The following is a 12,010-nucleotide window of genomic DNA, read 5'->3' on the forward strand; positions in this document are numbered from 1 at the left end:
ACAACTCAATAGTCAGGAGGGGTGTCCACATTCTTTTGGGCATATAGTGTATGTTCTCAGACAAATCTTGCCATACTGTATTGAGCAGTGTGAATAGCTGGAACTTACACAGAATTTTGATTTGTGGTTTTAAATCTGATAATTCTAGGATTCTTTAAATGTGCAAATTAGTCATTAGTCGTTTGGTGGGCAGAGTTTTTAAATGCTGTGTGTGTAGGTTAGTGAAAATAAGTACCTGTTTGTCAGCTTCCATAAAGTCTGAATTAAAAGCCCGGTAATTAAAGCTCGGTATATGCCAGAAGAGGCATTAACAACACCAAGATTGTAATCTTTACCAGGGAATAAAATACAAAGCTGAGACATGGGTGACAAAGTGAAGGTACACAACAAATTCACAATGTAAACAACACAAATTAGAAAACAGTCATTTAATAACAAAAATCTCTGTTAATATTTCCAATGATTATGCACACAAGGTACAGTGATTTTGCTCACCATTTAACAAATAAACAGAATAGGCTGTGGTTAAAAAGATCTCAAACTGTTCAAAACATAAAAGGTTATGGTCAATTAACTGTACAAAATATGGATCCTTTTCAAGGGGAAAATTAAAATGTAACTACTGTGGGGGATCTGTGTTTATGCCATATTTCTCTTTCAGGATTTTAAGCTGTTCTTCTTTCTTCTTTGTGTCCATTTTCTGGAATGCCTGTAAGACGAAAAAGTGGAAAAAGTAAGTGTACAAGTCCGACATGTATGCTGACTTATGCTTACTACTATAATCTAGATACACACTACATCATATAGGTTAACTGCATGGCAGGCTTTAACTTCAGATTAAAAAATAAATAAATAAATAAAGATTAAGATCATGAACACAAGTGTAAGTAAATAATGGACCTTAAACACATACATTGCTTGGTTTTAAATAGCATGTTATCTGAGGGCTAAATGTATGTAAAACAAAGTGTAATTGTTGTAAAGGGAAACGTTTAGTTTTAGAGGATTGTGAAAGGCTCTCCTAATGAAGATATTATTTCATTTTATTTCCATATTTTACCACAGCTTTATCCTAGTCAGGGTTGCAGTGAGTCAAGTTTTGCCTGGAATCACTGAGTTGAATGCAGCAATTCACCCCTGTCAGGACACCAATCCACCACCCCCACCCTGTCTGTTTGTAGACGCCCAACTTGCTGATAGCACCAATGGGAATTCCAATCCCTGATCCCAGTGGATCCCAGGCTAGCATAATTTATTGCTGCTGCTCCAGTAATTGGAAATATAATATATAAGCATATCTTAACGACAGACTCTACCAGCACGGTAGTATAGTGCTTTAAGTGTCTCATGTTTTTACACAGCTTAATAAGTTTCATTACATTTTAGGTTAAAGAACACCATGTTAATTGCTCAATGCTTTAGATTAATCCTTTCCAGTTTTTGGGGGTGTTTCCCTCCCTTTTCTTCCCAAGCTAGTCATTTCCAATTTGCTATTGTCAATTTCATTTCAAAAATCATAAAGGATTAAGTTGTGTAGTGTTGAGTTTTTCAGTTATGTAAAGTGCACTAGGCAGATTTCTTTATCAACTGTCTAACAAAGAGTTTGACGGTCTATTTTTACCATTTCAATTCATTTATTATTAGTAGTATTTTGGTTTGGCTAAGTTGCGTTTTTGTTTAATTCTTAACGCCATGTCAGCTGCTATGGCTATTATCATGGCTAGCTAATAGATTATGTAAACGTCAAAGTGGTGGGTCAATTTTTTATGTGCGTATGGTGGTTATGGGGGGGGGGGTTCAAACAACAGCTGAACTAAATAAAAAATGAAAATATCAGAAAACAGTAAAATAAAAACTTACTCTGTTTGCATTGTAGTACAAAACTACCAAGTATCTGTTGCAAACGTTAAATCCAGAGAGGTGGTCACAGGCATTCTTAGCATCAAAGATGTCCTCATACACTACATAAGCAGTTCCTCTCGTCTCTGGTGTGTTCCCACTGCCAACACAGATAACATCCAATAGATACATTAGTCATGCATTAGATTGCTAAACCATTACCCAACAAGCACATAGTGTTCCAAAATATAGACAAAGTATAGTTATATACGAAGTATAGTTTCATATCAGCAAGTATTTATAATTGTTTTAATGAAAAAATGTAGCGTACTAAATATGGCAGTATCATAGAACAGTAGGATGAGGATAAACACACAAAAGAACCAGTTCAGCATTCTAAATGGTCCTTAAATGGCATTCATCAGCATTCTTTAAACACAAGCCAGTAGGCAACAGTCTATTCAAACATTTAAAAAGACAGGCTGAGAAGGCACTTGGGTGGTGCTGTGGTCCAAAGCCAGGCAATGAACTGGTGCCCTGTCCAGCGTATTCCTGCAAAAATGGATCAATTTTTTTATTTTTTTATTTTATTTTATTTAGCGCGTTCAATTTTTACCCAATTGCATTATACTGGTGCTGACCCCACCCCTGATTGAGGAGAGCGAACTGCCACACGCCCCCTCTGACACGTGAGCAGTAGCTGACTGCATTTTTTCACCTGCACCAGCCGAGGTCATATGCGAATCAGTCCTGTGCACGGATAGCCACACCCTGATCAGCATTATTCAGCATTATAGGGCAGTTGTAGCCTAGCGGTTAAGGTACTGGACCAGTAATTAGAAGGATGCTGGTTCAAACCCCACCACTGCCAGGTTGCCACCACTGCTGGGCCCTTGAGCAAGACTGTATACTGTAAGTTTCTTTGGATAAAAAGCGTCTGCTAAATGCAGAAAATGTAAGTGTAATGTAAATTTTACTCCTCCACTCTGTGCAGACGCCATCAACCAGCCAGCAGAGGTCGTAATTACATCAGTTATAAGGTCCCGTCTGGCTCCCTAACCCTGTATGAACAACAGCCAAACGTTGTTCATATAGCCGCCCAGCCCAGCCAGATGGCACAGCTAAGATTCGATACGATGTATTCGAAATCCCAGCTCTGGTGTGCTAGCATATTTTACCGATGCGCCACCTGAGCGGCCAGTTTTTATTATGCCCTAGTTTTAAAGACCCTGGCAAAGTCTTAAGGAACCTTTAGGGATTCTGATCCACTAATAATGTTATAAGTTAGAAAGGCAAAAATATTCACTACATGAATTACAAATATTTCAAAAGATTATATGTAACTTACACTCTGATTTGCCGTATAGGCCCGTACTTCCCAAAGATATCATACATTTCTTCAGCTGTGATTTTGTACGGAAGGTTGCGTATGTACAATATCCGGTTCACCTCTGGTGGTAAGCGAATCTAGAATAAAATGATAAATAGAAGTAAATTACTAATCAAGTATGCAACAACAATCACATACAATAGATAGATTCAGCTTTGCATTTAATTGCCTTGTAATGAGCAATGACAGTTAGCATTTACCAGAAATTCAAATAGTAGGTAGCACTGTGCAAAATCAGAACAATGTAAAAGATAATATAAATATAAAAGAGAATATGAATACGCTATAGACGCAGATTAAAAGAGTAATATGTGAAAATTATGGCAGACAGAGGCCAGGTTCAGACAATCATCTGGTTAATTGATAGCTAATGCATTGTTTGATTAAAGCTGTTAGTTATATATACAAAGTCAAAGTGATGGAAAAGGGCTAGAAAAACCTTCATTAATTAGCAAAAAAGCCAGGCTTAGGTTTGCAAAACACCACAAGAAATGGGCCGTAGAAGACTGAAGTAGGGTCACCTTCTCTGATGAGACCTAAAGGCCAACGTGTCTCACAACCACTGTGAAATTTAGCGATCAGTCAGCAAGGCTGGATTTGGGCAGGTTTGTCTTTGTGAATGATGCAGATGTTTGTTTGTTTATTAGGATTTTAACACCATGTTTTACACGTTTGTTTACATTCATGGCAGGAAACGATAGTTACTTACTACTCAAGGTTCTATCAGTTCACACAAGGTTATATCAAACACAGTCATGGACAATTTAGTGTCTCCAATTCACCTCACTTGCATGTCTTTGGACTGTGGGAGGAAACCGGAGCACCCGGAGGAAACCCACGCAGACACGGGGAGAACATGCAAACTCCACACAGAAAGGACCCAGACCGCCCCACCTAGGGATCGAACCCAGGACCTTGCTGTGAGGCGACAGTGCTACCCACTTAGCCACCCAATGATGCAGATGAAGCCTAGCAGTTAAGGTACTGGACTAGTCATCAGAAGGTTGCTGGTTCAAGCCCCACCACTGCCAGGTTGCCACTGTTGGGACCTTGAGCAAGGCCCTTAAACCTCATTTCCTTAGACTGTATACTGTAAGTCGCCTTGGATAAATATCTGCTCTGACAGTGAGGAATTTATTTTAAGCTTGGGTCTTTGCTGTTCCTGCCACTGTCTCAACCAGAAAATTGAAGTTGCTAATGTATCAATAAATGGGTGAATCTCAATCCAATCTTCCCTCCCTCAGGCACAACCAATTGTGTAAGGGCTGCATATTCTTAATGGTTTTATTATTATCTTAAGGATACACACACACACACACACACACACACACACACACACACACACACACACACACACACACACACACACACACACACACACACACAGATGTATTGTAGTGTTTTGCCCATTTTCATTTGCCTATTAAATAGTAAAATAAGTAGGTATTACGTGTTATCTTTACCACTCAGACTTGATATTTACATTTACTGCATTTAAGAGACGCTTTTATTCAAAGCGACTTACAGTGACGACCAAATGCCATGTCCTCAATTGAGGTTTACGCGCCTTGCTCACGGGCCCAACAGTGGCAACTTGTCGGTAGTGGGGATTGAACCAAGCACCTTCTGATTACTTGTCTTGTGCTTTACCACCAGTGGTAGCTCAGACGTAGCTTAGTGGACTAGAATGGCGAATGTCAACGAATGTTAATTTATATTTAATTTAACGTTACCCACGTTTAAAGGTAGTTAAGATTTTAAATTAATTTAAAATCTGAAGTGTATGTTGACCTTTGTCTTGCGTTTTAATGTGCTGTTTTTAAACAGCTATTCCAGTTAGCCTGTTCCATGCTAACAGCGAGCTAAACTAGTTAGCAATAGCCCTAGCACACGACAAAGAAACACAACACAGCCAGAAAGTTAATCTATGTACATAAACCAAACTTACATTAGCTCGTTTAGCCGCTTGCATCGCCATGGTTGTGGTTCTTTATACAAAATAACTCCTTAATATTAATAAACTATTTATTAAGACGTGCCAGTCGCGTTCAACAACAACACAGCTACGCACTCGCTAATGTGTAATGACGCATTTCCTTCAAATGAAGACGTGTGTTCCGGCTAGTATGATAAGGGTTGATTACAAAATCTGCGCCCTCTGTCGGATCCACGACAATTATGCATTGACAATCAGAGAAAAAACAAACGTTCAAAACATGCAAATTAAAATAAACTACAGTATACACCGATCAGCCGTAACATTAAAACCACCTCCTTGTTTCTACACTCACTGTCCGTTTTATCAGCACTTTGTAGTTCTACAATTACTGACTGTAGTCCATCTGTTTCTCTACATGCTTTTTTAGCCTGCTTTCACTCTGTTCTTCAATGGTCAGGACCCCCACAGGACCACTACAGAGCAGGTATTATTTAGGTGGTGGATCATTCTCAGCACTGCAGTGACACTTACATGGTGGTGGTGTGTTAGTGTGTGTTGTGCTGGTATGAATGGATCAGACACAGCAGCGCTGCTGGACTTTTTAAATACCGTGTCCACTCACTGTCCACTCTATTAGACACTCCTACCTAGTTGGTCCACCTTGTAGATATAAAGTCAGAAACGATCGCTCATCTACTGCTGCTGTTTGAGTTGGTCCTCTTCTAGACCTTCATCAGTGGTCACAGGACGCTGCCCATGGGGCACTGTTGGCTAGATGTTTTTGGTTGGTGGACTATTCTCAGTCCAGCAGTGACAGTAAGGTGTTTAAAAACTCCAGCAGCGCTGCTGTGTCTTATCCACTCATACCAGCACAACACACACTAACACACCACCACCATGTCAGTGTCACTGCAGTGCTGAGAATGACCCACCACCTAAATAATACCTGCTGTGTTGGCCCTGTGGGGGTCCTGACCATTGAAGAACAGAGTAAAAGCAGGTTAAAAAGGTATGTAGAGAAATAGCTGGATTAGAGTCAGTAATTGTAGAACTACAAAGTGCTTCTACAACCCCTGGCAAAAATTATGGAATCACCACTCTTGGAAGATGTTCTGTCAATTGTTTAATTTTGTAGAAAAAAAATAAATCACAGACATGCCACAAAACTATCATTTTTCAAAATGTCAACCCTCTGGCATTAAGAAACAATAAAAAAAAGAAACAAATATAATAGTTGTGGTCAGTCACAATTGCTTTTTTTAGATCAAGTAGAGGAAAAAAATATGGAATCACTCAAATCTGAGGAAAAAATTATGGAATCACTCTGTAATTTGCAGTTTAAAAACAAAACATCTGCAGCAGATTAGATTTGCTAATTATTCTTCAGTTTAAAAAGAGTGCTCACACCTCGGAGAGCTGTTGCACAAAGCAGATTGTCATGAATCATGGTTCCAACACAAGATATGTCAGTTGAAACAAATGAGAGGATTATAAAACTCCTTCAAGAAGATAAATCATTGTGGAATGTCGCAAAAGATGTTGGTTGTTCCCAGTAAGCTGTGTTTAAAATCTGGACCAAGTACAAACAAAATGGGAAGGTTGTAAAAGGGAAGCATACTGGTAGACCAAGTAAGACATCAAAGCATCAAGATAGAAAACAAAGCAATATGTCTTGAAAACAGAAAATGCACAACAAAACAAATGAGAAACAAGTGGCTGGAAAGTGGAGTCAATGTCTGTGACTGAACTGTAAGAAATCACCTAAAAGAAATGGGATTTACATACAGAAAAGCCAAACAAAAGCCACCATTAACACCTAAAAAGAAAAGAACAAGGTTAAAGTAGGCTAAAGAAAAGCAATCGTGGACTGTGGGTGACTGGATAAAAGTGATCTTCAGTGATGAATCGCGAATCTGCATTGGGCAAGGTGATGATGCTGGAACTTTTGTTTGGTGTCTGTCCAATGAAATTTATGAAGATAACTGCCTAAAGAAAACATGTTAATTTCCACAGTTGTTGATGATATGGGCCTGCATGTCGGGTAAAGGCACAGGGGAGATGGTCTTCAATAAATGCCAAAGTCCACATTGAAATTTTGGACGCTTTTCTTATTCCATCAGTTGAAAGGATGTTTGGTGATGATGACTTCATTTTTCAAGATGATAATGCATCTTGCCATAGGGCAAAGGACGTGAAAACTTTCCTTCAAGAAAACATATAATGTCAATGGCATGGCCTGCAAATAGTCCGGATCTCAATCCATTTGAAAATCTCTGGTGGAAATTGAAGAAAATGGTCAATGACAAGGTTCCAACCTGCAAAGCTGATCTGGCAACAGCAAGAGACAGTTGAAGGCAGATTGATGAAGAATACTGTTTGTCATTAGTTAACTCCATGCCTCATAGAGTTTAAACCATTATAAAAGCCAGAGGTGGTGCAACAAAGTAATAATGGTGCAGTGTTTTCTAATGATTCCATAATTTTTTCCTCAGATTTGAGTGATTCCATATTTTTTTCCTCTACTTGGTCTAAAAAAAAGCAATTGTGACTGACCACAACTATTATATTTGTTTCTTTTTTTATTGTTTCTTAATGCCAGAGGGTTGACAGTTTGAGAAATGATAGTTTTGTGGCATGTCTGTGATTTCTTTTTTTTCTACAAAATTAAACAATTGAAAGAACATCTTCCAAGAGTGGTGATTCCATAATTTTTGCCAGGGGTTGTATATGGTAAGTGGAGCTGATAAAAGGGAGGTGGTTTTAATGTTATGGTTGATTGGTGTGTGTTTTGAATACATTTTTCAATAAATGGAATAATCATTTAAAGCTGCATTCTGTGCTACTTGTGTCATCTTTATCTTAGATTAAAATTAGTCAGATGAACTAAAGATTTCATTAACAAAAAGTACAAAAAAGAACGGAGAACAAATACCTTTTTACATTGTACATTTTACACTATATATCCCTAAGTGTATTTTATAATAATTTTATAGCAATTTAGTACAGTGTTGTTAGGTTTAGATGCTGTTCACACTGTTATCCAAAAAAAACTCTTATCATTGTGGCAAATGAATAAACAGTTTAATCTGAATTCAATATAACACACATAAAGTATTTTTATGTGATGTTTACGTGTAATCAAGAATCTACATGGGCCAAATAGCCTCTAGCCCAATGTAGTTTAAACTGGATTATTATATACTGTGTTTTCAGTCTCTGGCCTCTTTATTAGGGTTGTACCCGTCTTGGAACATACACCCATCAACCATAACATTAAAACCACCTCCTTGTTTCTACACTCACTGTCCATTTTATCAGCTCCACTTACCATATAGAAGCACTTTGTCCTGTGACCACTGATGAAGGTCTAGAAGATGACCAACTCAAACAGCAGCAATAGATGAGCTATAGCCTCTGACTTTACATCTACAAGGTGAAACGACTAGGTAGGAGTGTCTAATAGAGTGGACAGTGAGTGGACACGGTATTTAAAAACACCATCAGCGCTGCTGTGTCTGATCCACTAATACCAGCACAACACACATTAACACACCACCACCATGTCATTGTAACTGCAGGGCTGAGAAAAAGTATGTAGAGAAATAGATGGACTACAGTCAGTAATTGTAGAACTACAAGGAGGTGGTTTTAATGTTACGGCTGATGTGTATATATTTATTGATCAATTTATGAGCTACATATAAGCTATGCATAAATATTTTCACAAACACAGTAACAAAATAGACATATAATAATTTATTAGTTTAGTTCACAACACAAGAATCAGTGCAGCCATGGCATTAAGAGCACAATACATGCTACATGTACAAAAGAGTTGTTAGAAATGATAAGTTGCCATTGCATGGATGTGGTAGCAGGTAAGCTGGTAAACACTAATGTAAAATAATGTGTTTGTAAATGACACAGTGTTAATATTAAACCAATGTCATGCTCAACCTGACAATCTGGTCCAACAAACAGTGAATTGTGCAGTTAAACTTTTTTATGTTTGGAATAGTCAGCATATCGACTTCTGCCAGTGAACACACTAAATAGACATGTTCTTTGATAGTGTATCCAATAATGGCTACTTAAAATAAATAAATAAATGTTTACTAAAAATAACAACTGGGTAGATAATAAATCCCTTTTTGTATTGGAATATGCATTTTTTCTCCCCATTTTTCCTCCCGATTTAGCGCATCCAATATGTCTTCTGCTGCTGACAGACTCCAGATTTGCATCCAAAGAGAGCACGCCGCTGCCCAACGCCTTCCTTACACTCCTCTTCTCGTCTGTGCTTCCTGCACGGGCGTCTCTCTGCCAATCAGGGTCCTTACACAGCGTATGAAGACCCACATATAGTCCGGTCCCCACCCTGCAGATACGGTGGCCAATTAGTTTCTGCTGCAGGCACTGCCAATTATGCCCGCCAGATGGCGCCCATCCGACCGGTGGCAACACCAAGCCTCGAACCCGGGAGTTCAGAAACTCGGTGCTGGTGCGCGAGTGGAATATCCCGCTGCGCCACCTGGGCGCTAACTAAATGTTTGAAGAAATAAAAAAAATTTTAAAATAAAAAAATGACTATAGTAATAGTTTGTTTAAAATTATTAAGTTATAATTAAGTTATTATTAAGTCTAATGCCCTTAAGTAGTTTCCCTCAAACATTAATTTAATTTATTTAATAGGGCAACATGATGGCACTGTGGAAGCTCTGTCGCCTCAAATGAAGGTTTTGGTTCGATTCTTTGTTTGTGGAGTTTACATGTGGAGTTAGGACTTGCCAATTTCCCCCCACAAGTCTTAAACATGTCTGCCCTGTGGTGGACTGGCGACCTATCCGGGATGCTTCCTGGCTTTTGTCCCACTGGACCGACCGTGACCCTGACAGGACCAAAGTCGCGGTAAAACAGACAATGAATTAATAAATCAATGTATCTATTTATTAAATAAATTAGTATATATATAGAAATATTATATAAATAAAAATCAATTATTTTTTTATTTATGCATTTTCTCCCTTTTTAGCGCGTCTAATTACCCGATTGCATCACGCTTCCTCTCCACCAATGCCGATCCCCGCTCTGATTGAGGAGAACGAAGCTAACCCACGCCCTCTCCGAGACGTGGGCAGCATGCCGTATGTACTGTATCTTATCACCTGCACTTTGACGAGTGCAGTGCAGCTTAGCGTTGTGTACGGAGAGGACACACCCTGAGAGCACTCTTTTCTCATCTCTGTGCAGGCGCCATCAATCAGCCAGCAGAGGTCGTAATTGCACCAGTCATGGGAGAGAGACCGCATCCGGCTTAGTCCCGCCCATATCTGAACAATAGGCCAATCGTTGTTTGTGTGGCCACTCAGCCTCAGCCGGTAGGCAGAGCTGAGATTTGATAAGATGTATTCGAGACCCCAGCTCTGGTTCCAGCATGTGTTTTTACCACCTGAGTGGCCAAAATCAATTATTTTTAACTGAAATATATTTATGGGACCATTTTATTTAACATTGTACATCCAGAAGAATGAGGTTATAAATGTAAAGTTGAAAAAATAATATTTTCCATCAGTAATGTAATGGACCAGGACTGCACATATAAACTATTCAATAGTCACATACTTTATTTAGACTGTTGTCTTGTGTCATCATGTGTGTATCAAAACTGATGATGCACAAATCTAAATGAATTTGTCTCTTTTATGATTAGTATATTTGTATATGCTAGCATTTGTTATACAGACTCAAATTTTGTAAGGCTTTGTCTTTTAAGGCAAACCTAATGGCATGCACATACACTAATTTTATATTTACACAGTATAACCACATTAAGGCTATATGGGGGAAATGCATTTCCGAACATCATATAAATAAAAACTGGGTTGGGTTGACATTGCACAGTATTACTTCTAGCTAGCGATCTGTAAACAATAAATAGTAGCTTCATAAAATAAAGCACATTAAGGATATGCATAAGCGCCCATGAAATGAGACTGTATGGAAAGTACATTTAAACACTATATGCAACAGTGTGTGTAGGTGTGTGTGTGTGTGTGTGTGTGAGAGAGAGAGAGAGAGAGAGAGAGAGAGAGAGAGAGAGAGAGAGAGAGAGAGAGAGAGAGAGAGAGAGGAAATATGTGCTTCTGTCCGTGCACGTGTAAAATCTGTAGCAAAGAACATTCTCATGCACACAAGTGTTTCAAACACAGAAAGCGGATTTATTGAAAGGTAGTCCAAGCAGTTATGTTTTACTGGAAATAGCTGCAAACTGGATGAAACATTAATATTTGGTGCAGTCCCCAGCATTCACCCGAACACTGTTTTATTTCTGCAGGTCACATTGCAGCAGTAATACAATGGATGGGTCACTCTTTGCCGCCTCTTTGAACTCCTCCAGTGAAATCTGATCATCGTTGTTCTTATCCATTTTAGTGAAGATTTTGTCGACTCGTTGCTCAGGCGTCAGACCGTCCTCATTCATCTTCATCATTATTACGGTGCCCACCATCTTGTAGATTGCCTGTTAGGAGGGAACACAGGGACTCAGCTACACTGTTACGATCACATATTCTTCATAAACAGCAAAGAACAGGGAATACTTGACATATGTAATATATGACATGTATGCACCTATTTCAATAATGTTTTTTCCATATATGTTACATGTAAGGTGATATATTATTATAACATACATGTATCCTCTGGATATATGTAGATATAGGTTTAAAACATACATGAAATACCTATAATAAAATGTGTGTATGTACATATATTAAAAATATCTATAGGATTAATTTTATTATATGTTATATAATATGTTATATATATGTTTTATATATATA

At 38.4% G+C, this 12,010-nt stretch overlaps 2 protein-coding genes across 2 annotated transcripts in view; both read right to left on the reverse strand.

The window, feature by feature from the left end:
• Positions 1–413: 413 nt before the first annotated feature.
• sf3b6 (splicing factor 3b, subunit 6) lies at positions 414–5,314 on the reverse strand. Its single transcript, XM_063001233.1, has 4 exons — positions 5,178–5,314; positions 3,188–3,306; positions 1,861–1,999; positions 414–709 (listed from the first exon to the last, which is right to left on the reverse strand). The coding sequence occupies exons 1-4, from the start codon at positions 5,205–5,207 to the stop codon at positions 620–622; spliced, it is 378 nt and encodes a 125-aa protein (XP_062857303.1). The 5' UTR covers positions 5,208–5,314; the 3' UTR covers positions 414–619.
• A 6,051-nt stretch (positions 5,315–11,365) lies between these two features.
• vsnl1a (visinin-like 1a) overlaps positions 11,366–12,010 on the reverse strand; it is a 37,543-nt gene continuing 36,898 nt past the window's right edge. The window contains exon 4 of the mRNA XM_063001234.1: positions 11,366–11,688. Within this exon, the coding sequence (XP_062857304.1) occupies positions 11,491–11,688 (198 nt within the window). The 3' untranslated portion in view covers positions 11,366–11,490. The remainder of the gene's footprint in view (positions 11,689–12,010) is intronic.

This window comes from Trichomycterus rosablanca, chromosome 9 (genome assembly GCF_030014385.1).
Source record: "Trichomycterus rosablanca isolate fTriRos1 chromosome 9, fTriRos1.hap1, whole genome shotgun sequence".
Taxonomy (NCBI): Eukaryota; Metazoa; Chordata; class Actinopteri; order Siluriformes; family Trichomycteridae; genus Trichomycterus; species Trichomycterus rosablanca.